The sequence below is a fragment of the Podarcis pityusensis genome (assembly GCF_964106645.2).
Source record: "Podarcis pityusensis genome assembly, chromosome: 17".
Classification (NCBI taxonomy): domain Eukaryota; kingdom Metazoa; phylum Chordata; class Lepidosauria; order Squamata; family Lacertidae; genus Podarcis; species Podarcis pityusensis.
Window position 1 is genome coordinate 5,191,523 of NC_138042.1, and position 24,245 is coordinate 5,215,767.

Here is a 24,245-nt window from a genome sequence, read left to right on the forward strand (position 1 = left end):
TCATATATGTATTAGGACAATAATAATATCTATATATTTACGTAATAATGTCTAGCAATGTAACTGCATACTTACTGTATTTTTCACATGGATCAGAAGTTAAGGCTGGGAGAAAAATGTAGGACATTCCTGAAAATTATTTCTGAAATCTATAAACACCTCTTGTGTGGACACACACTAGAACAGACAGGTGTTGTGCCCCTGGGAGACGGAGGAAGGGGCCGTAGCTTAGGGGTATAGTGCATGGCCTGACTAGACAAGACCCCAGCATGACCAGGTAGGGCTGGAATCGTCCCCTGTCTGAAACCCTGTAGAGCTGCTTCCAGCCAGCAGATGATACTGACTGAGCTGGACCAATGTTCTGTCTTGGTGTGAGGTAGCTTCCTATCTTCCTATGAGCTGCATTAGTGAAGAATTAATCTGAGCATAATTTTCTCAGAGACGACAGCTGCTTTTGAAATCAGGAAGTGATCCTGCTGTACCTGTGAACATGTGCAACCAGAGATTCCTGTAACAACAGCTAGTAGGCTGTACAACTCCAACAGTTTGAGGTGGAAGTTTTGCCTCCTAAAAAACCCAGGTGTGTGACCGTTGTTATCCAGTGGAATGCAGTCTGTACATGCTCAGAGGTACAATGGCCATTATTCTTTCCTCACATGCTCAAAAATAGGGTCTGGAACAGGCATAGGCAAACTCCAGCCCTCCAAATGTTTGGAACTACAATTCCCATCATCCCTGACCACTGGTCCTGTTAACTAGGGGTGATGGGAACTGTAGTCCCAAACATCTGGAGGGCCGGAGTTTGCCTATGCCTGGTCTGGAAGAACCTAGCTCAAATGAAATCCTGGTTCGGACAAGTCTGTTCCAGGGGGCCTTTTTAAAAGCCACAACACTTCTCTATTTCCGGCTCCCGCAACGGCAAGAGTGTGTGGTTCACAGCTGGTTTTCTTCATGAGCCACACTTCACAAGGTCTCATTAAGCAAACAAACTGTGATTCCTTTTCATACCTGGCCTAATTAATAAACTGTGTGTTCCACTCCCACCTTGCTTTCTGCCACTGTTCTCACTTCAGAAATGATGGGTCAGGAGCAAACTTGGATTTGAGTCCTTAGGAGGACTCAGCCCCACTCAGTTCCTCACGCCCTATTTTTGAATTGACGTCAGAGCCACAACGGGCAGTTATTATTTATATTGTGTCCTTAGTGTACATGGCGTTTTTCAGCATAAGAAAAGGAAAAGGGGGGGGGGGAGAAAGGCAAGGTCCTTGCCCTCAAAAGGTAATAATCTATGCAGGAAGAAGTCAGAGAAGAGGAGACTGGGAGAAATAACAGGGTGAATATGAACAGGTGCAGTTATGGGGGGGACGGAGGTAGACTGGGCTTGGGGAGGTGTCTGAATCTGTGGCCCTCTGGATATTGCTGCCCCATCAGGCTAGACTATTGGCCATGCTGACTGGGGCTGATGGGAGTTGGCGTTCAACAACCTATGAAGGGCCACAGGTTTCGTACCCCTGGATTAAAGCAGGATAATAAATAATAATAATAATAATAATAATAATAATAATAATATAATTTTATCTATACCCCGCCCTTCCCGGTTCAAAAACCGGGCTCAGGGCAGCTAACAACAAATTTAAAACACTTTAAAACACTTAATTATAAAAGCAGCATAAAATACAGTATAAAAACATGAATAACAATAAAATTCAAAAATCAATTAGATAATCCCCAGGGCTAGCTGGCTGAATTGGTCCTACTTGGGCCAACGAGGAGGCCAGGGGAGAATTAACTGTGGGGTCTCAGAGTGGGTGATCTTCATAAAAGGGGAGGGGGAAGGAAAAGAAGGGAAATAAAAGATCAGGCTGAATTCAAATTAAAGGCCAAGAAATGGGATCAAGGGGCAACCAATTAAGTTTCTCAAGTCTTTTGTAGCTGAAGGTGTCTTGGCACCATAAAAATTGAAGGCAAATAAGAAGCAATATGCATATTTTGCTGAGCCAACTTGACATTTTAAAAAATGATCTGTCTTACAGGCCCGACGGAAGGAGGTTAAATCCTGAAGGGCCCTAGACTCATGGGACAGAGCGTTCCACCAGGTCGGAGCCATCACTGAAAAGGCCCTGGCCCTGGTGGAGAACCTGTGGCTCTACAGCTTTGTTGGACTCCCATCAGCCTCAGCCAGCATGACCAATGGTCAGGGATGATTAACAACTTTATCCCCTGTTATTTACCAGCAAGTGTCAGGGTTGGCTGCAACAATTCAGAATTAAAAACAGTGGAAACAGTTAGTCACAGGAATAGGGTGCGTCCTGAAAACACACATCTCGGGAGTCAAAGGCCAACGTGTGTGTCTTCAGAGAACCCATGTGGTATAGTGGTTAAGAGCGGTGGACTCGTAATCTGGTGAACCGGGTTTGCTTCCCCGCTCCTCCACATGCAGCTGCTGGGTGACCTTGGGCCAGTCACACTTCTCTGAAGTCTCTCAGCCCCACTCACCTCACAGAGTGTTTGTTGTGGGGGAGGAAGGGAAAGGAGAATGTTAGCCGCTTTGAGACTCCTTCGGGTAGTGATAAAGCGGGATATCAAATCCAAACTCTTCTTCTTCTTCTTCTTCTTCTTCTTCTTCTTCTTCTTCTTCAGTATCTGCTGAAAGTTGTGAAGGTACCAGATGCACTCTGTGGGGAGGGAATTCCTTGACTTAGGAGCTGCCACAAAGAAAGCCCGCTCCCAGGCCACCACCCCAAACTTCTGAGGGTGGTGGGGACCCCTCTGCTGATCTTAATATCTGGGAGGGTCTGTAGAGAAGGAGGCGTTCTTTCATATATTTGGGGCCTAAGTCATTTGGAGCTTTAAGCACAAGCGTGAACACCTGGAATTAGGCCCAGAAACAAATTGGCAACCAACACAGCTGTTTTAGAACAGGGGTTATACGTGCTCAGAAGGAAACTCCAGCCAGTGATCCAATTGCTGTATTTTGGACCAGTTGATGTTCCCAAGTCATCTTCAAGGGCAGCCCCACATAGTGCAATAATCCAGGCTGGAAGTTTCCGGACTGTGGAGTACCATGGCCAGGTCACCTCTGCCCAAAAGGGGCTGTCGCTCGTGTACCAGATGCAGTTGTAAATAGGCACCCCTGGGTCTCAAGGCCACCTGGGTCTCAAATTACAATGTTGAATCCAGGAGTAGCCCCCATCTTTGAACTTTCTCCTTCCAGGGGAGTACAACCCTGTCCAGAACAAGGCTGTCTTCCCACCTCCTGGACTCGAGAACTTGGAAAACCATTGTCTCTTCAAGATTTAGCTTGAACCCGTGGAAGAAGATTGGAAGAAATTTAAAGTTTATTTACAGAAACATTGTAAAATTAAGGAATGTTAGAAGGATGTTGGAATGAAGTAATGTGGTTTTAGCAGAAATGCTATAAAGGATTAAGAAAAAATAGATTGCTAAATGGTGAAAGGAGGGAAAGTAAAGTTACATTATATTAAGATAAAATAGAGGACAAAAACTGGAAAAGATGGAAAGGACTTGCTGAAATAGCTAATTGAACTAGAATACAAAAAAGGGAGGTATGAGGAGGTCAAGGAAATAAGCAAATGAAAGATAAGTTATGGGAAGATTCATTGTATTTTTTTCTCTTTTCTTTTTTCTTTCTTTTCTTTTTTCTTTTTTTATTGTGGTGTGATGTTTTGTCTTTCTTTAATATGCTGTTTTTAATTTCTTCTTTTTGTAACCTTTTAAAATTTAATATTATTTAAAAAAAAAAAGATTTAGCTTGAACCCATCACTACCTCCAAGCACCTGTCTAGCGCCTCAGCCACCTCTCCTGATTTAGATGGAAAAGATAGAGCTGGGTGTCATCTCTATATCGGTGGTACTTCACTCCGAAACGCCTGATGACAGCCCCCAGTGGCTTCATCTAAATGATAAACAGCATGGTGGAATCCTGCAGGACACCACTGGCAAGCTTTCAGGGTAACACACAGTGGTCTCCTTTGGTGTTGCACCTTTGGGGTCAATCCACCGCCTGACAACAGCAGACCTATCAATAATTTCTGCAACCTCTACCTCACATAGTTGTCATTGGCCAGAAATTGCTTTTTGGGGAATGGGATACTGATGAAAGTATGTGTGTGGAGGGGAAACTATCAGGGATCAGATGAAACACCACTGCGGTGGCAGCGACTGGTTATGAAGTCCCAGGATGAGCCCTGGATGAGTGCGGATGTGGGGAGTGGTGTATCATACATTTCACCATCATCCTGTACCTTAGTGTCAAACCATATACAGCAGTCCCTGCAATCATATAGAAAACATTCTTTTAACATATCAAGGGCATGCCAGATTATGTTTTAAAATAAAGGTTGGGTTTCAAGTCCTCATCGTTGCAGACTACAAAAAAAACAAATCTAAACTTGAAAATGTGCACCACTGACTGACCCTGTAGCGGTGACATTGCTACAAGATCTGATGCCATTCTGGTCAGTATTCAGACATGTTCCTTTATTTGCAGGGCCCTGAAAGAGCGTATGCTCTCGGATATTGAAGACCTGCAGAGCGATAGAAATCTGTAGTTGCATCCCTGCAAAATATCCTCTTTTGTGACTCCAATGTTTAACAGTTCACTCCTAAAGTGAGAAGCAGTGAAGGCAAGAAAAAAAAAAGCTGGCAAAGTTCTATGCTGGGCTCATCGCCCAGTGAGAGTGGGGCTGGGTTGCCAAATCTGTAGGAGGCAACCTTGTGTGGGTGTCTTAGGAAGGCTGTTTGGACAGAGAGTATAAGGGAGTGGCAGTCTGGATCTCTCTTTCTATCACACATGCAAATCCGCGTACACAGATATCAGTCAAGCTCGGAAGCTGAAGAATAGTCAGATTCAAAAACTGACACAGATACTGAGACATCTGCTGGGTTACAGAAGGAGTGCTGGGAGCCAGGACGTTTGGTTCTGTCCCCAGATCTGGATGGGAGAGCAGCTCAGTTGCTAGATCATAAGGGGGTTGTGATCAGGGCAGATCAAAGCTGCAAGAACAGTTACTTTGGTTCCAGGACTTTGTGCTCAATGCCCACCTCCCACCACTCCCCAGCAAACTGAGTACAGGAATAGATAGTCAGAACAAAGAGGAAGATGTGTCAGGGTTCAAGGTATCCCTCCATGGCTGGGAAAGAGAGGTGAGAAAACTTCAGAACCTAGGACAGAGTCACAGGTAAGGTTTGATTTGTGCTATGAAAAATAGGGGTGTGATAAGTTGCATGACTGGCTCAGAAGAAATGGGATCAAGGGGTAACCAATTATGTTTCTCCAGTCTTTTGTAGCTGGAGGTGTCTTGGCACCATAAAAATTGAAGGCAAATAAGAAGCAATATGCATATTTTGCTGAGCCAACTTGACATTTAAAAAAATGATCCAGAATTTCAAATTAAAATGCAACATTCTTTTACTATAATGCTGTTACAGTGGGTCTGAACCCAAATAAGCTCTTGAAAGTTTGTGTTTTAATAAGATATTGTTTCATCTATCCCATGTGTCTCAGATCTTTTGCACTTGCTTCCTTCTTCACTAGACGGTGTCCATATTATGGGTATTGAGGTGGGTGAAAGGGTTAAACTTCCTGCTTAGGGTTAAGGTTACTATTTCTCAGCCTAAACCTACTTCTCAGGGTTGTTGTGCATGAATTGAGAGGACAAAACTATATTTAAACACACTCTGAACCACTGGGATGTAGCAAGAAATACATTGTTTATTTCACAATTCCCATTGATGTCCCTGGTGCCTTACTGACCCAATGTTGTGCAGTGGTTAGAATGCTGGACTGGGATTGGGGACCTGCAGGTTCAATCCTCACTCAGCCATGAAGCTCCCTGGGTGGTGATCTTGGGCCAATCACTCTCTCTCAGCCAGCCTAGCTCTCAGGGGTGGCTATTCTGTAGTTAAAATGGAAAGGGAGAACGTTGCATGCCCCCTTGAGTTTTTCAGAGAAAAGGTGGGATATAGATGTTATTAAGTAAGAAAGCACCTGGAATGCACTTACGGAGAAATGTATTTCCTTTTAAAGATCCCTGTTCCACGGAGCTTATGATGAGCACTTCTACATGGGGTGAACTAAGAGTGGGAGAAGCAGAGGAGAAAAATGGGGGGGGGGAGCAAGAGCAACAGGGCATACATTTTCTCTCTTCAGAGCAGTTGCATATTACTTTACTTTAATGGCAACTAATTAGTCCCTGGTTAATTCTCATGCTGCAATTGCACCATGTCTACTTCCTGCAAGGAAGTGCCACCCCACGATTCCTTGCCAACAGTAATGGAACATGGGAGGGCATCAGACTCTGTACAATAATTACTCTAATTGCCAGGACTGTTGCAGTTTATGGTAGGGACAATCTGACCGTCAGTCTTGCATGACTTTCTTTTATTCACATACCAATTGTTCATCAGTATGTTTTGGATTTACAAAGCCAGTGTGAAAGTTCCATCTCTCTCACGATTAAGTTCTGTAAATCTCTGTGAAATTATCCTTAATATGCACAGTTGCTCAGATACTGGATTCATAAACAGAAAGGGGAGAAATAGTTTCAGTTAAAGTCACAATCGGTGGTCATAGTTGCATAGCTACCTAAGTTTTACAGGGCAGTCTTGTGCATGTCTACTCAGAGTAAGCAATCCATGGGAGCTTACATCAAGGTAACTGTTTCTAAGAGTGCATCCGCAGGTAGAAACCTGCCCTCTTGCTTAAAGGTAAAGGTAAAGAGACCCCTGACCATTAGGTCCAGTCATGGCCGACTCTGGGGTTGCGGTGCTCATTTTGCTTTATTGGCTGAGGGAGCCAGCGTACAGCTTCCGGGTTATGTGGCAAGCATGACTAAGCCGCTTCTGGTGAACCAGAGCAGCGCACGGAAACACCGTTTACCTTCCCGCCAGAGTGGTACCTATTTATCTACTTGCACTTTGACGTGCTTTCGAACTGCTAGGTTGGAAGGAGCTCACCCCGTTGCAGGGATTTGAACCGCTGACCTTCTGATCGACAAGTCCTAGGCTCTGTGGTTTAACCCACAGCGCCACCCGCGTCCCGCCCTCTTGCTTAGGAAGAGTCTTAAGAACCTGAGAAGTGTGGAGATTACTGTATCAGGGACTGTGACAATGTGCTAGTGCAAATATACTGGCATTCACTTATTTGAGCAGAAAAGGCAGGTGTAGTGTTGTCTAGCTTAAACTATACAGTGGACAGCTCAAGAGTCAGAGCAAAGGAAGTTTGGCAACAATCCCTTTTGGTAAAATTGGTTTGCATTTGGCAGCATTCCAATAGTTGAAAGGGTGAGGTGCCCCTATCCATGATCTGCTGCAAAAACCTGGCCAGTGAGAGAGACTTAACCGTGCCCAACAGCTGAATTCAGAGGAAGTGGAGCTCAACTGCCAAAGCACCAGGGGCTGTATGGGTGCAAGGATTTGCTGGACTTATGGAACAGCCACCACTAGGTTCTGAAATGAAAAAATTATGGCAGAGAATGGAATGCATTCTGTCTCTCCCTAAAATCTAGTATTTTTGCGATTCTTCATGAGTATGCAGATAAGCCTCTCCTTATCTGTCTCCATTATGCTGAAGGAATTCAAACATCACCATCCCTTTGGAAGACTCTAAGCATGGGATATTTGCAGGGTGTAATCTAGAGTGTCCCAGGCTGCATTGCATTACCTCTCATGTATTTCTGCAACAAGACTGGAGCCTGTTGGAAGGAGAGCAATGATCTGGGGTTGTTGTTGTTTAATTATTGTTGGTCAGAAAATCATGAACCCACAATCTTGTATGATAAATGAGCATTATTTCTTACCGCATGGATACACTGTGTGCATGTGATCTATGTGTAATGTTTTCCTTACACAGGCGTGATATCTGTATAGGAATTAATGCGTGAGGAATAAGTCCACAAAGATATCAACCAGGGCAGTCTTCCTGAAGAGGCATTTGTGATTGCCTGGAGAAGGAGCAGCCAATCTTCCTTAGCCTACACGAAACAACATATATATATATATATGTATATTGCACAAGTTGCAAACCACTGTGGGAATAATTCATTTTGAACGGTAGGTAATAAACTTCTTAAATGCAACATACAAAAAATGTGTGCATGGACAGGATAAGGCCCTCAATAGCTACAAGTTGCGATGGCTCTATACTCCCTCCGAGTCCCAGTCACTGGGGAATAATTGCAGAAGGCTATTGTACCCATCTCCTGCTTGTGCTACCCTCTGCCAAAAAAGGCCTCTGATTGGCCACAGAGTGCTGGACTAGACAGGTGTTTGATCTCACCCAGCACAGCTCATCTTTTGTCCTACAACATAAGAAAAGCACAGAGCTATAGAAATATATTTGTTTTCCTTGGGGGCAGGGGTCTCTCATGCCTATGCGACCATGGACTTCCCAAGAGCCCAAGACATTAATGAGATGTCTGCCAAACTTTCTGGAGAGCCAAATCAAACTTTTGAGAAAAAGCACATACTATATAGTCCACAAGGGGCAGCACCACTTCAGAATGCAAGTGGGTGGAATTGTATGTTTGGATGTTCCCTGCACATTAAAAAAAATCTCTCCAACCCACAGAAAACTGGCTTAAGACAGAACCTGATGGGCCAAGGAAGAAACACTACTAACTGAACTGTTAAGAGGATCTTCTCTCTCTTCCCTCCCTTCCCCCAGCCCCACTACCCTCCTCTCCAGACCTACCACAATGTGCCCTTCTGCTCCAGTTATCGTCATGGCTTTTACCATCCTCCTGTGTCAAGGAACCTGCGCTCAGGAGTTCCCTATTCACACTCAACAGCATCATCATGACCAGTACTGGTACCAAACCACAGGAGATCAAGTCCCAGTGATCAGTGAGTCAATTCTCTTTTAGAGAAGGAGTTTTGGATATGCAAGAAGCAAAATGTGCCCACTCCCTGTCTTGTTATTAGGAAGCTAGATTTGGGTCTTTGGCCTGCTTTCAGTTCCATCACATCTACTCGGAAAAGAGCGCCAAGCTATACATTACCCATTTTACACCGCTGTATTTTACAAGTCCCAATTATTTCATGCACGCACCATTACAACACCTGCATTTTTCCTGTACATTCTCAACTTTCAAAGTGTGATTGAGCAACACCTTCAGTTAGGAAGGCAAACCGTTGCTGGAGTCTTTGTGTGGCAGCACCACACAAAATATGGTACTGGAAGATTTCAGGCAGCCAACACTCATGATGAGATAGGGGCAGGCATTACAATATATATGTGACAGTCTAACGCCAGTAAGGGAAACAAAGCTTGGGGAAAGGTTAGGAGCTGGGACTCTCACAGACCAAAGCTATAGCCGATGAGAAAGGAGTGTGCAGGACTTTGCTGTGGTTTCTCAAAGGGAGCTCTTGATGGCTCCCACTTCAGGTCTTTGTTTCCTCCCTGCTCCAGGTGGCGGCACCTGCAAGGTGATTGCTATCCGCCGCTGCTGTAACCGCAACCACATCGAGGAGAGGTCTCAAACCATCCAGTGCTCCTGTCTCCCGGGGAAAGTGGCTGGGACAACCCGCGGCAAACCTTCTTGCGTGGATAGTAAGTGCTTTGAGGCAAGGCCTCTTCCCACTTCCAGAGAGAGGGAAGTCCAGGGGGACCAAGGAACATGCAGGGAACCCAAACACCTGGGGCCTTGGAGAAGGGAGTGAATAGGAAAGTGATTGGAGGCAGGATGGGAAAGGACCATTGCCTTTTAACTGGAAAGAGGCCAGAATGTTGGAGGGAATGGTGAAGTGAGAGAATTCAGGGAATTGCAGTCCCCTTTCTGAGAGGTGAAGGTAAGGGGAAATAACAAACGTTAGCTGTGTAGAGGATCCCTTGGGCAAAGTGCAGGGGAATGGATTGGTGAAAGTGGTAGCCCAGCCCTTCAAGCCTATGGGATTTACTGCACTTTAAAAAAAAATAATAATGCAATCTGCCTTGAATCTTTGGGGCAGAGCAAGATGCAAACCTTAGAACAGCCAGGCAAGTCAATCTTTTTGGTCTGTGGCTCAGGAAGACGTTGGGAGGCTCACAGCTGCTCCTGACCTATAGCCTGCCTGTCCTAAAGGGTTTGCATGGATAGGAGAGGCTGCCCACTGTGGAACTAGCGGTGGCAGAGACAGATGCTTATTTCTACTCTGCAGCTTCCATTGTAACTGGAAAATGGTGGTGTGACATGGAGCCCTGCCAGATTGAAGAGGAGTGCAAAGCGCTGCCTGACAATTCCGGCTGGATGTGCTCACTAGGAAACCGTGTCAAAACCACCAAGGTACTAGTCCCTTAACATTCCCCACAGTAGGTGAAGCCTACAAAGGGCAAATGTGTACCAAGCCTCCTTTTCCACTTCCCAGCTGCTACCCTGTCTTGCTTTCCGCTTTGTTTTTTAAGCAGGTCCTGTGGATAAGGCTCACCTCCTTCCTCCATCTGACAAGTTGTCTTGTTTTCCCTTTCAGATCCACCCCAGGTATTGAGATCTGCAGCGCCGAAGGATCCACCTCCCAAGTGAATACGACAAGATATCTGGCGATGGCCAAAGGACCTTGCTACAAATGCTAGTAGGAAATACGATTCCTTACACAGCCACAGGACCAAATATCACAAAGGAAGCTACACTGCTCAATTAGCTGCAATGGGGAAGATCAAGTGGCCGTGGAGAGCAGGTGCTGGTACCCAGATTGGGCTTTGGTGCCTTTTCTAACGGTTGCTGCCGTCCTTGGCTAGGAATGGAATCAAAGACCTTTTCGCCTTTATCGGAGCAAAGGCTAAAATCTGTTTCCCTGGATGCAATGCAGCATGTCAGCTCAGACTCCTTCTGTAACTCCTCGATGCAACCTGCACAGTTAACTCCTCCCCTCCTTCGCTCCCTTTTGGCAGGTGTCTAATTAAACTCTCCGGGACAGAAGCCATAGAGCCAGTTTGTATTTACACCTGTAACAGATAATACATACCATTTTTCTTTGAAAAGATCTTAAAACACAAGGAAGCCAAAGAGAAGGGGATTTGCAGTCCAAAAAGTGTGCTATAAAGAGGTCTGGTTTTATATGTAAAGATGCACTCACTTTTAATGAGCATCATAGCAAATCAATTATATATATATATATATATATATATATATATATATATGGGTTTTTTCCAACATGTTAGTAGGCTTTTGTATAAAAATGGAAGTCCATGGACCCAGCATTAAAAACATATAAAATGGCAATCACCATTCATTTTCAAGGATCAGAAATGTTTGGCTCAGATGTGGAGGATTATATCAACCTGGATCCCAGCAGAGCCTCAGATCCTTCTGCATCCCACAATTAAAAGGGTTGTTTCTTTATGCTGGGTGGAAACTGCAGGCAGATCAGAAGCTCTGCAACCCTCTTTGGCCCTCCAACCTGTCCTCCTTCGATACGGTGCATCACATTATTGGGGATAAAACTCGGCTCAAGGCCAGGCCAGGCCAGCGCAACTGATCCACTACGCTGAATGCGGTCCACCCTGTTATTCCTGCAGCCTGCTATGCCTTTTGACAACCCCACTGTTTCTGCAGCCTCAAGCAGGCAGCAAAAACAGAGGGATTAACTGAGCCCCTGGTGTAGAAGAGGGAGTCTTATTTCGGGAGCCGTGGCTCTTGATACATGGGCTCAGCTTTTCCTTGCTACCATCGCACCCCGTTAACTGCACACAATACCTGGTAGAACAAGGCCCACACTGCTCTGCCGACAGTTTTTTTGCAAGCTAACCTGGGACGGGTTCTCCGACTACGGAGAAAGCAGGAGAAGCCCCACCGCTCAAAAGCCAGGGAGAGACAGCCTTTCTAAAGTCCTTCGTCATGACCATTTAATTGTTTATAGACACATCCAGAAGCTACAGAGCTAAGAAACGTTGTCTCAGGATTCATGTTAGCTGATCACCCAGCACAGGCTCTGGCTCCCCCAGCACACATGGAAGGCTTCCTGAGGCTCATCGTGCCATCAACACAAAAGCCCACCAGAGAGGTAGATATTACATGGTTCAATTGTCGCTTAAGCCCCTGACCCCTTTCCCTCACTCCCTCCTTCCCAAAGAAAACTCTTGGAATGGCATTTCTTGAATGCTGGGGTTTGTGGGGGGTTTGAGTGCTGCCGTGTGAACGTCTTGAGTAGCTTCAATGGGGAAATTCCTGCTCCAGTCCTACAAAAATAGACATCTCCTTGGACCCAAACAGTTTCATTGATAATGTCCATATCCTGGATACCCTGGAGGTGGCGAGCCATCCTTAGGAGGCAGCTGGCTGGGATCTTCTCCAAAGGGGTTGGCTGAGAAGTGAAGACAAGAAGGGACAGTTAGCAGCAGGGAAGAGATGTGCGTGCAATGATTCATGTTTTGCGCAGCCAAGGGCCACTATCTTTGGGGATAGAAATCAATGGAGGCGGCCGAGGTGCAATCGGGAGGAGAGATGTGGGCGAGGGTGACTCATTAAGAAAAAAGTGAAAAGTAAAACCCAACTCCTGCGGCAAGAAAATGCAGGTTAGAATTTACACCTGTAAAAGGGACAAGGGAGGGTGTCAGACACCGTGGGAAAGGAGTGCAACTTCTGCAAGCATTTATAGAAGGAGCAGCAAAATGCCAATCGCAGCAAGTGGAGTGGCAGAAGGCTCTGTATTTTGCCAAGGGGGCGGTGGAACGACAAGCACTCGCGTGTACTGTAACACCACCCTGGTGTCAGGGGAGACCAAGCCAGGCACTGTCAGGGCTGGAGGCAAACTTTGCCCCCCCAGCAACGCTGCCTGTCACTTCCCTCCCCACACACCCACGTCTGCATGAGAGAGTGGCAGCCGCTCATCCGGGGGGGGGGAGGGAGGATGTGCTCTACATGCTCTCTCTCCCACACAGATGACACCAGGCTTTTGCCTTCTCCCGAACGGGTTCCAGAATTCACCTGGTTTACTGTGTCCCACAGAACAGAGCTGCAAGTGACTGAGAACTCAGCCTGTCCCAAACTATATACAGTGGTACCTCAGGTTACATATGCTTCAGGTTACAGACTCCGCTAACCCAGAAATAGTACCTCAGATTAAGAACTTTGCTTCAGGATGAGAACAGAAATCGCAGGGTGGCAGCGTGGCAGCAGCGGGAGGCCCAATTAGCTTCAGGTTAAGAACAGTTTCAGGTTAAGAACGGACCTCCGGAACAAATTAAGTACGTAACCAGAGGTACCACTGTAATCCCATTCCTTTAACCACAAGGAAGCCTGGTTGGGGAGCTGTTTTCTCTTAGAGGGCAGGTGTGATTGTTCAGTGGAACCCTGGGTAGGCTATGGGGCCGAAACCAAAGCGCAGAGAGGTCCTTCGGTTCCTAGTCCAAATCCATCATTCTGGGGAAATCCCGAGTTCTGTTTCTTGCCGCCATGTTGGAACTTACGGTTCTGGAACTGCTGAGCCGTGTACCTCGTCAGCAAAATCCCGACACCTTCTATCAGGGCAAGCAAGATGCCTCCCATCATAGCCGAGCCGACCATGGCCAAGGGCCCACCTAAGGGGAAAGAACTCTCAGTCCCAGTGCCCTGGCTCAGCGTTCAGCCACAGGAGGTTAAGGGGAAAGGTGGAGGCGCTGCGGTTATAGGATCACTGGCCACCACTTACTGCGTGATGCTAACACAGCTCCCGTGAGCGCCCCGCTTGTGATGGAGTTCCAGGGATCCTCCTTGCCCCGCATCTTCACTAGGCCGCAGTCAATGGTGGAGAAGAGCCCGCCCCACACGGCAAAGCTGCCTGCGAGGAGGAACACAAAGAGAGCATGTGGAGACACCAGCTGGACTCAGGGATGTTCATTTGTAACTGGCACCAAAAGGTATTAGAATTCCATGCCAAGCAAAGCCAAATGCTTGGCTTACACAATGTGCCCTGCACACGTGCTGAATTGGGCTGAGACAGGGTGGAACTCTGACAACACGCTGGCAAAGAACCAGGCAGCCTTACGGGGTCGGTGGGAGCACCAGGGATCGATGGGGAGAGTGACAGGCTTGGAGCTCCTGAAGAAGGGCCAAGAGCCACTCCAGGACACACAAGTTATATTCTCCCCACGAACAGATTGTTAAACTTATCTCCAAGGACTGTGAAAGGCAGAAACAATTTTTTGTTTTGATTTTGTAAAACACTGACTCATGGCTCGTTTGCCAGGCACTTGGAGTTCTGCGCAAGCAGAATCACACAGGTGGCAAGATCACTAATGGTACCATCTCTGTGTCACGTTCAGAGAGGAAGGGTGTGAAGAGAGGCATTCTTAGCGGACGCCTCCCTTCTCTCAAGAAAAGTATGGCTCCACCTCCTGCTGTAGGACTTGCCCAAGTTGAACCTTGAGGCCACTTCAGAACCACCTCAATAACTACTGGGGCCCCCCTGCCTTTTCCAACTGTAGGTTGAGCCAAAAAAGTGGGGATTTAAGTTGAGGTTTATAATGGTGAAATGTTTCACTAGGATTCATTTATTGAGTCACTTACTCTAAGGCTACAATCCCAAGCACACTTACCTAAAAGTAAGCCTCACTGAATACATATGGCCTTGCTTTTGACCAAACCAATATGAGATTTAACTGCCAGCTTTGGGGCTGGGCTATACAACTAACTCAATATGACAAAACAGCCTCCAAGCTCTACAAATTCTTCTCTTTAATTCCTGCCTCACTTGGCCAGCAGTTATAACATTTGATCTATATCACACTTTTCCTGAAACTTCCCCCTGGGATGCCCCACTCCACACATTTTACGGTCACAACGACCTTGTGAGGTAGGTTGAGAGACAGTGACTGGTCCAAGTGAGCTTCAAGGCTGACAGGGGATTTGAACCGTGGTCTGACACTTTTACCCACAATACAGCACTGCTGGTTTTCCTTTAAAATAAACCAAATCTCGATCCACCTCACCCCACAACCTGTCTGATCCATCTTTTAATTTACAACACTGCCCACATCCCCACCAGCCAACCCAAGGGTCAGGTCACTTCCCTTACCTCCAATCTGTGGTGCTCTGACTCTGATAGCGTTAATGCTGCCTTTGAACCGATGCCTGACACCCTAGGAAAAAGGAGGAGAAACTACCTTAGTCAAAACTCACAATGGACTGGGGGAGAAAATCACACCCTGAAAAAAACGTTCAAGCACAGGGTAGAAGAGGCTAAGGGGAGCCAAGGCAAGACACTCTCCGCATCTCAAGGAACACAGGCACATACAATTCCCAAACTCCAATGATACTGTGGAGCCAGAAGCCACAGGTCTCGATCCACGGAAGGCAGGTGGACTCAGGGTGTCTCTGCAACTGCCACTTTCCCACCAGAAAAACAGGTTGTCTACCTGACCTCAGTTATCCAGTGGGATAATCTCAAGCATTAAACTCTCCACAATTTAATCTATGAGAGCCAAACCATGGTGTGACACAATGGGGGGTGAGAATGGGAAACGTCATACAAAACTATACCAAGGTCTGACACACAGAACTGCAAGGCAAACGTTGCAAGACAAAAATAGGAAGAGGAGATACTCTTGTTTTGGAGATATCCAAGACCAACAACATTTAAAATGCATGTAGTTTCTTTCAAGTGTTCAAATGGCATGTACATTATGGCAGTAATCATTTCAACAATGCTGTCGGGCCGGTCACTCCATTAACTTCATACTACAGATGTGACAGCCGAGTCTTACCTAAGATAGAAATGGGCAGACTTAAGGTTTGCATGATCTACTGTTCTGCTTAAGACAACAGCAACTGAGAATCCAAGGGGAAGGGGCTGGGGGCAAGAACAGATTCTGCCTGGCCAGTCGAAATGAAAATAACTCTGTTCAATCCCTCCTGTTAACTGAAAGCAATTACCAAACTTACTCATTGAAACTCTTTCCAAGCACTTAGATCAGGGGTCAGCAAACTTTTTCAGCAGGGGGCCGGTCCACTGTCCCTCAGACCTTGTGGGAGGCCGGACTATATTTTTTGGGGGGGAATGAGCGAATTCCTATGCCCCACAAATAACCCAGATATGTGTTTTACATTCTACTCATGTAAAAACACGCTGATTCCCAGACCATCCGCGGACCGGATTGAGAAGGCGATTGGGCCAGATCTGACCCCCGGGCCTTAGTTTGCCTACCCATGACTTAGAGTTAGGGCATAAATGCTCAAACCTGCATGTGAACAGGACAAAAAGGAGAACAACAAGCTCACAGATGCAAACCCCTTGATTGTAGCTCACATCAGAAGGAGCCAAGCACAAAACAGTAGCTCAGAAGGGCAGCATCAGTCACAATTACCTATAGATGACCAGAAGTCTCTAACCCCCATAAAATGCATGGAGATTCCTGCACAAATAACTGGTCAAAGGTAACTAATTAACAGCCACATTTGACACGTAAGGAACATGGAGCCTGACAGCAAAGTAAATAGCCTCAGTTTTAATCCCAGGTTGCCATTCTAAACACTTTTACCTGTAAGTCCCGTTAAAATCAATGGGCAACTTGAGTAAGCAATCATAAGATCAGACTGTACACACCGGGGCACATAACTCAATGTAGACTGTTTCTGTAATTAGCTCTTCATCCAGTCTGTCCCCAAAGTATCAATCTGGGAGATAAAACATGGTCCAAGAAGGAGCAGGCTTGGGGGCAAACTAGATGAGATTGTAGAAGACTGGGGACTGGACCTCCTGGTGTTCCCACAAAAAAAAGTTAGAAACAAACACAGGGCATCTCAGTAAAATCGGGGCTGCACCAGGGAGTGTTTCTGAAAGACACCTTCCCCAATCTAGATCATCCACCACCACTGAAAGATGTTATTTGCCATGCAGAAGAAAACATTCAGGTATCCTCTCTGAAGTACAGTACAAAAGGACCAGCATTCCCATCCCAGCTTGGAGCCGGGAAGGAACACAGGGGGCTTGTGCCACTGTTGTGCTGAACTTTGGAAATGCTCAGAGTGCTTCTGAAGGTCTTCCAGATGCCACAAGCAAGACCCGGCCTCAAGGCCTCCATCTCCCACAACAGACAAAAACAGTCTCAAAACTGGACCGCTGCGTTTTCCCCCAAGCACTTACAGCCCGAAGACGGAGAGTAAATGCTGAAAACTGAGGAGACAGGCTTGACATACAAGAAGCAGGAGCACAAACTCTACACACTTGACTCCCAGGCGACAGGGAGGAGGAAGTGGAGCGACACTTACTGAGATGGTGCCAAAAGTGGCAACGCCACCTGCTCAGAATAGAAATATGTTCTCCCTTGCTGCTGCCTACACAGCCATGAGCAATTTTCTGCCCAGAGATCAGTTCTGGAGCACTAGCCAGTTATAGACCTATAAGCCCAGCAGCCACTTTTGTGGAATCCTACACCTCAAGTTCTGCCCATGTATTTTCCTCAGCTGAGGGGAAAGGTGTATGGGGATTCAGGGAACCTTGTTGGTGTGCCTCAGACCTGCCAATTGTGATGTGATAAGGCAATAACTGTTTTGCATGGGGGTTATGTTCCTGACCCCCACCCACCCAGCCCCCTTTTCTGACTACAGTGGTATCTTGGTTCTCAAACGCCTTGGTTCTCAAATGCTGAAAACCTGGAAGTAAGTGTTCCAGTTTTCGAACATTTTTCAGAAGCCGAACATCCGATGCGGCTGTCAGCTATTGTTTCCGGGGCGCCTGCACCAAGCAGAAGCTGCGCCTTGGTTTTCGAACATTTCAGAAGTCAAACGGACTTCCGGAAGGGATTAAGTTGGGCTCTTTTGTTTTTGCTATTTATTTTGCGTTTTTGTTTCTGAGGCTTTTTCAGTTAATTTGTTTTTACGACTGTGTGGAACCCAGTTCAGCTACTGATTGACTGATTGTGTGACTGCAGAAATGGATAAAACCCCCCATCAAAACAATGACTATCATTAGTGCAGGTAAGAATTTTTTTATTATTATTTTTATCATCTACAATACTGTCTTATTTATTTTACGGTGCAGTACATTGATTATTGCTTTCATTTTATAGATCAATGGTCTCATTAGATAGTATAATTCATGTTAAATTGCTGCTTTAGGGTTGTTTTTAAAAGTCTGGAACAGATTAATCCATTTTGCATTGCTTTCTATGGGAAAGCACGCCTTGGTTCTGCAACACTTTGTTTTGGAATGGACTTCTGGGACGGATTAAGTTTGAGAACCAAGGTACCACTGTACTTCTGGGTGTTGTGTGTGTTCACAGTCACACACAAATTGAACGCACATAAAATGGCTGTTGCCTGTAAACCATTCCATCCCCACCCAGTGTCTGCTTGATGAGCTCATGGCTCCATGAGTTTATTAAACTGAGTCTGAATCCTGGCAAGATGGAGGCTCTGGGCCAAAACAAACAGGTGCCTAATCTGGGGTGCTCTTCTTGCTCTCTGTCACTGGGCGCAATGCTGTCCTCAGTGGCTAGGAGTGCTTTGTACCAGCTTCACCTGGTAAGACAGCTACGGTTTTCCTGGATCAGGATAGCTCAACCACAGTTGTCCATACACTGGTTACCTCAAGGCTGGATTACTACAATGCACTTTATCTGGGGTCCAAATCTGGAAACTGCAGCTAGCATAGAACACATTGGCTAGGCTGCTTGTAGGGGCAACTCCAGCATATAACTCCTTTTCAGTAGCATCTGTACTGGCTGCCAATCTGCTATCAGGCCACGTTCAAGGTCTTAGTAGTAACATCTAAGGTCCTATGTATACAATTCCCTCTGATTTCATATTAGACAGGTGCCCTCTCCACTGTCTTTTTGGTGCCTGCTCTTTCAACAAGCCTTTTAAGTGGAGATCTTCATCCCAGGCTGCATCTGTACTGGAAATATTTCTAACTGTTATTATAGGTAGGATTGTTTTTAAATGTTTGTATTGGTCTTATATATGGAGTTGTTTTTAATTCCTTGCACTTGTTCAATGGTGGTATCCGTTGCCTTTGTTTTACAATTGTATATTTTGTTGTTGTAACTCACCCTAGGACCCTTGTGGTAAAAGGCAGGTAAGAAATCTAAATAAATAAATAAATAAATAAATAAAATGCAGAGCTTGGGACCAGATCATATAAGAAACCTTAGCTAGTAGGCCCTGCATTTTGAAGGAGCCCCTGGGTTACCAAAAGTAGACATAAAGGTAAAGATAAAGGGATCCCTGACCATTAGGTCCAGTCGTGACCGACTCATCTTACACCAGCTTAAAACCAGCTCAGGCAGGGAGGCGGAGATATATAGATATGCTAACCTCTTCCAGCAGTCACTTCTGTAGTTTAGGATTGTTGAATGAGACCTCACAGATTTAGCACACAGCTTGGAAGCTGGCTGTATACTTGTTGTTTGAGCAGTTTTAATATGTTGGATGCAATCACACAAAGACTCTCGGTACGGAAAATAAGGATACTAAGTTTATTATAGGAAATACATATTGCACAGTAAATAGTTCCCAGTTCTAGCTACCTAAGTTAGAGATGCAAAGAACCATTCCTAGTCTTTGATATCTGCAGGAGAGAGAGAGAGATAATAAAGGAAGATATCTCCTCTCTCTCTCTGCTTTAGAGAGGAGAGAAAATTAGATCAGCAACCCCAAGTCCCAGTCTAGCAATTTAGGGGAGGTCAGCACAGGTTAGGTTAGAAAGACAATATAGGAAGTTTGAAGCTTCCTCTCTCAATCTAATTTCTCCAATGCAAAACCCCATCAGCCTTAATATATGCTGAGTTGCATCCCAAAACTTCCAGTAAGGATTGAACCATGAACCACTATTCTGTATTGGCTCTTTAGGGATACCCATTCTTGGCAGAAAGCACACAGCAATCACCAACTCCCACTAAAGAAGCACACTTCTGAGGACAGCCAATCCACATTAACTTGTGCTCAGCAGAACCAGTCTGCGATTATTGGCATGCTGGAAGAGCCAATCAACAGCACAGCAAAATGATCACTAGCCATAAAATTTCTGCTTCTCATTGGCAACCAAAAATGTCATATATTAGATCGCTTATCATCTCAGGCAAGTGCATTATAGGATCACTGGCCTTCAAAGCCCCATACGTGTGCTAGGGGGAGTGGTGCAGGAAAAACAACTTACTCCTTAACTTAAAGAAAACAAAAAAGATTACTGTGGACTTTAGGAAATGTAAATTAAATATTCAGCCACTTATTATTGAGGGGAAGTGTGTGGAACAGGTCTCGGTGTTTCGATTTCTGGGAATGGAGTTGAGAGATGACCTAACCTGGGGAGAAAACAACAAAGACCTGATGAAGAGAGCACAGGTGCCATAAGAAAGCTGCAGAGATAGTGCAGGATAGTGTGCACCCCAGAACTGATGATAATAATAATAATAATAATAATAATAATAATTTTTATTTATTTATATTTAATGATCTCTTTCAGCTTCTGCCTTCTGGAAGAAGGTACAGGGTTATAAAGACTAGGACTAGCTGCCTGAGAAACAGTTTCTATCCAAATGCGATTTTGGTTTTAAACGCAGTGTAAGGTAGTCTCTATGGGAGTAATATTGTATTTAATTATGGGGTATCAGAGTTTTTAGGGGGCTAACCAGACTGGGATAGCTGGGATAGCAGGCTTATTGGTTTTTGAATGTCTGATGTAGATTTTTTCAATTTCGTTGTTCTGTATAGGACAATGACAATAAAGATTATCGTATTGTAATATTTTGAAACCAGTTTGAAAATAAAAGCCGGGCTACTCACAAGCATGCAATCTAACAGACAAAGAAAAAGAGGGGAGGGGAAGAGGAAGAATAGGTAGGGAAATGTTTTAGAATTCACAGGAGCCAATCTCGGCCAGGGTTCTTCATGAATCTGTGTCTTCTGAGCCCATCCATGTCCATCACTTGCAGCTTGAAGGAAAGGGAAGGAGAAAAGTAGGTTGGGACTCACCACTGGAGCATTGCGGAAGCCTTTGACAGCCTGGAAGACACCTCCCCCAATCATCCCCATGGTGAAGGCGCCACCACAGTCATCTACAATTCGCCAGGGGCTGCCAAATGGAAAGAGAAGTGAAGTTAGTGGAGGCCCTGAAAGCCCCCCAAAAGTGACAAAGAGATGACTTAGAAATGGTGCTAAGCAGCTGGGGGGCAGGCAATCTTAAGAGACCTTAAAGGTAAGGGTAAAGGGACCCCTGACCATTAGGTCCAGTCGTGGCCGACTCTGGGGTTGTGGCGCTCATCTCGCTTTATTGGCCGAGGGAGCCGGCGTTTGTCCACAGACAGTCCATGTGGCCAGCATGACTAAGCCGCTTCTGGCAAACCAGAGCAGCGCACGCAAACGCCGTTTACCTTCCCACCGGAATGGTACCTATTTATCTACTTGCACTTTGACGTGCTTTCGAACTGCTAGGGTGGCAAGAGCTGGGACCGAGCAACGGGAGCTCACCCCGTCACGGGGATTAGAACCGCCGACCTGCTGATCAGCAAGTCCTAGGCTCTGTGGTTTAACCCACAGCGCCCCCCGCGTCCCCTAAGAGACTTTATAGCAACCCAATTATGTTGAACATAGACTAATTTAATATTTGGTTGGAAGTCGCCCAGAGTGGCTGGGGAAGCCCAGTTAGATGGGTGGGGTATAAATAATAAATTATTAAACATTCATCACGAAGCTACTTCAACCCGAGGTATGACTGTAATCAGCCTGACTAGCCGCTTTGCTTTCAATCTACTCTCCTTCTGCTTTCTCCCCGACCCATAAAGAGCTCCTGAGAGAGACAAGCTCTAGATATCCCATAAGGGAATTGTAAGAAAAATACGTCTAACCGTCAACTTTTCCCTTTTCTTGCGAGGAATCCTATTCGGAATAAGGGAATTTCCCTTTAAAAAAGGGAAACGTCTAACACTTGTTGAGCTGTCCATAGCTGGGGCCGCGGAGCCCCCGGTGTGTTGTAAATAAAAATATGCCCTTTTCCCTTATGGGGTATCCAAGAGCCCATATAGAGTCCTTACATAGGTTCCCTATTGGTAGGAGAAAATAACACAGGCCAACCAGAGAATATTGAGAAGCAAAGCAGCTAGTAAGCTTGATCTTTATTAATCTGTTGCAACAGGGTGCTCCCCTCACACGCAGGAGAGGAAGAGGACCCCCAAAAATGTTGTGCAAGGGCTTATAAAGACTTTTGAAATTCCCATCCTCTAGATCAAGACCACCCCCAGAAACATTATGCATTCATCACAGAAGGGGTGTAACCTAAGACCACCCCTCAGATAAGGCGGTCTAAAACAGAACATTTGCATGTTGTTTTCTCCTGTCGCTTTGTTTATTTCCTGTCTGGCAGGTTACTTGATTGGATTTCTTGGGGAGCCTTGGCAGTCTTTTGTAATGATAAGGCTCACACCCTTATTCAAACACAGATTAAGACAGGATTTGTGAAGGAAGAGACAATGGGGAGGCTTTTCCATTTTTACCATGCAGAGAAACATTTGCTCAGTTTAGGAATCAAAATGGTTCCAGGTTGGCTTTCCTGTGCTGATCTATGTACGTGTGGTTATGAACGTTGCCATATATCTAAAACCATAAAATTCCTATCACAGGTGGAAGCCCTTCCTCAGCCACCGAGCTCGGCGGGCAGAGCCGGGAGCCGCTGGCTTCCCTGCTCACCCGGCCCCACCTCGCAGGGCTGTTGTGTCGGTGCAGGAGAGGAAGGGGCGCGGGACGGACGTGCCCCCCACCCGCCACCGCCGCTCCCGGGGCCGGAAAACGGGGCCTCGGGTCACGCTCGCCTCCCTGCCCCGCTGAGCCCCCGGCAGCCCCCGCTCCCCGTTACCAGGGTTCCCGGGCATATTCCTCCATGGCTGCGCGGATCACGTGACAGGGGAGGACGACAACACGGGGACCGAGTCACGTGACAACCAGCTATTGGCCAGCTTCAGTCACGTGAAAGGGGGTTCTTCTGCTCTAGAGAAAGGAAAGTGTAGAGAAAGCCTGCATTCAGTACCGACGAAAGAAGAGTGACAGATGAAGGTGATGGATTTTGCGGAACTGGCGAAGCTGACAGGAAGAATCCGAATCTAGCATGATCAAGTATTCCGAAAGGACTGGAGTGAAAGATTATTGTAAGCAATTAACATCCCTAGCAGGGTTGTCTGAAGACTTGTAATGAGAAAATTTCTACCTTTCTATATTTATTTAAATTTTTAAGCCATTCTGAAATGAATGTAGTTAGAAGTGGAAAACGTATATATTGCAATGCTATAAAGGTTAATTTCGAAAGCCATGAGGTGGGAGGGAAGTTGATAGGCTCTAAAGAGTCATGGCGGTATAGTGGATAATCATGGTGTGAATGTATAATGTTAAATGGAAAATAAATTACACACACACACACACACACACACACACATATATATATATATATATATATATATGAATATGAGAAAGCCTGCGTTCCATTAAAAAAATTATTTACGTGCAACGTAGCATCTCTTTATGTATTGGAAGCTCTGTGATATGTGTATATGTACCACTTATAAATACCATCTCCAACTCCTCCATTAACGGTGTCTCAGAAAATTTTACACATCACTTGGGGAGACAAGCTAACTAATGCCAGTGTACTGGAAGAAGCAAAGATCACCAGTGTTGAAACAATGATTCTTCAACATCAAGTTCTTTGGACTGGTCACGTTGTGCAGATGCCTGATTATCATCTTCCAAAGCATCCACTCTGTTCCAAACTTTAAAATGGAAAGCATAATGCTGCTGCTCAACAAAAAAGGTTTAAAGAATGTCTCGAGGCAAATCTTAAAAAATGTAGTATAAACACTGACAATTGGGAACACTGGCCTGCAAGTGCTCCAGTTGGAGAACAGCCTTTACCAAAGGTGCCATGGACTTTGAAGACACTCAAACTCAGGATGAAAGAGAGAAACGTGCTAAGAGGAAGGCATGCTTGGCAAATCCACACCGTGATCAACTCCCATCGGAAACCTATGTCCCCACTGTGGAAGGATGTACGGATCCTTACAGACTCACTGTAAAGACCTTGTTCATGGAAGACAATCTTACTCGCCTACGAGTGATCGTCGAAGAAGATGTATATGCACATGCAAAAGTATATTTGTTGGCATCCTTGTCTCGGGAGGCAGTGGAGGGGTGTGTCTTCGAAGGTAAAGTCAAACTGTTGGAGAGTTAGTGTCTGCTGTGGCCAGTGCCGTATTAAGGTTTGATGAGGCCCTAGGCTACTGAAGGTAATATTCCTTTATATGTCCAGCTGTCAACAACAAATTGTTGCTGTTTTTTGTGTTGACTATA

The 24,245-nt window shown here is 45.7% G+C and overlaps 2 protein-coding genes across 4 annotated transcripts; one reads left to right on the forward strand and one right to left on the reverse strand.

The window, feature by feature from the left end:
* The first annotated feature begins 4,517 nt into the window (after window positions 1–4,517).
* On the forward strand, window positions 4,518–11,219 carry LOC308466990 (chemokine-like protein TAFA-1). Of its 3 annotated transcripts, XM_080988398.1 has the most exons (6): window positions 4,518–5,201; window positions 7,874–8,073; window positions 8,687–8,865; window positions 9,431–9,571; window positions 10,159–10,283; window positions 10,468–11,219. In XM_080988398.1, the coding sequence occupies exons 3-6, from the start codon at window positions 8,718–8,720 to the stop codon at window positions 10,483–10,485; spliced, it is 432 nt and encodes a 143-aa protein (XP_080844524.1). In that variant the 5' UTR covers window positions 4,518–5,201; window positions 7,874–8,073; window positions 8,687–8,717; the 3' UTR covers window positions 10,486–11,219. The 3 variants fall into 3 exon arrangements, with proteins under 3 accessions (XP_080844524.1, XP_080844526.1, XP_080844525.1); XM_080988400.1 differs by lacking the exon at window positions 10,159–10,283 and having other exon boundaries at window positions 4,524–5,201; XM_080988399.1 differs by lacking the exon at window positions 7,874–8,073 and having other exon boundaries at window positions 4,533–5,201.
* A 597-nt stretch (window positions 11,220–11,816) lies between these two features.
* Window positions 11,817–22,876, reverse strand: TIMM17B (translocase of inner mitochondrial membrane 17B). The gene is made up of 6 exons (XM_080988383.1): window positions 22,762–22,876; window positions 20,886–20,985; window positions 14,992–15,055; window positions 13,627–13,755; window positions 13,406–13,516; window positions 11,817–12,300 (listed from the first exon to the last, which is right to left on the reverse strand). Exons 1-6 carry the CDS (start codon window positions 22,785–22,787, stop codon window positions 12,212–12,214), a joined length of 519 nt encoding a protein of 172 aa, XP_080844509.1. The 5' UTR covers window positions 22,788–22,876; the 3' UTR covers window positions 11,817–12,211.
* Between the last annotated feature and the right edge of the window lie 1,369 nt (window positions 22,877–24,245).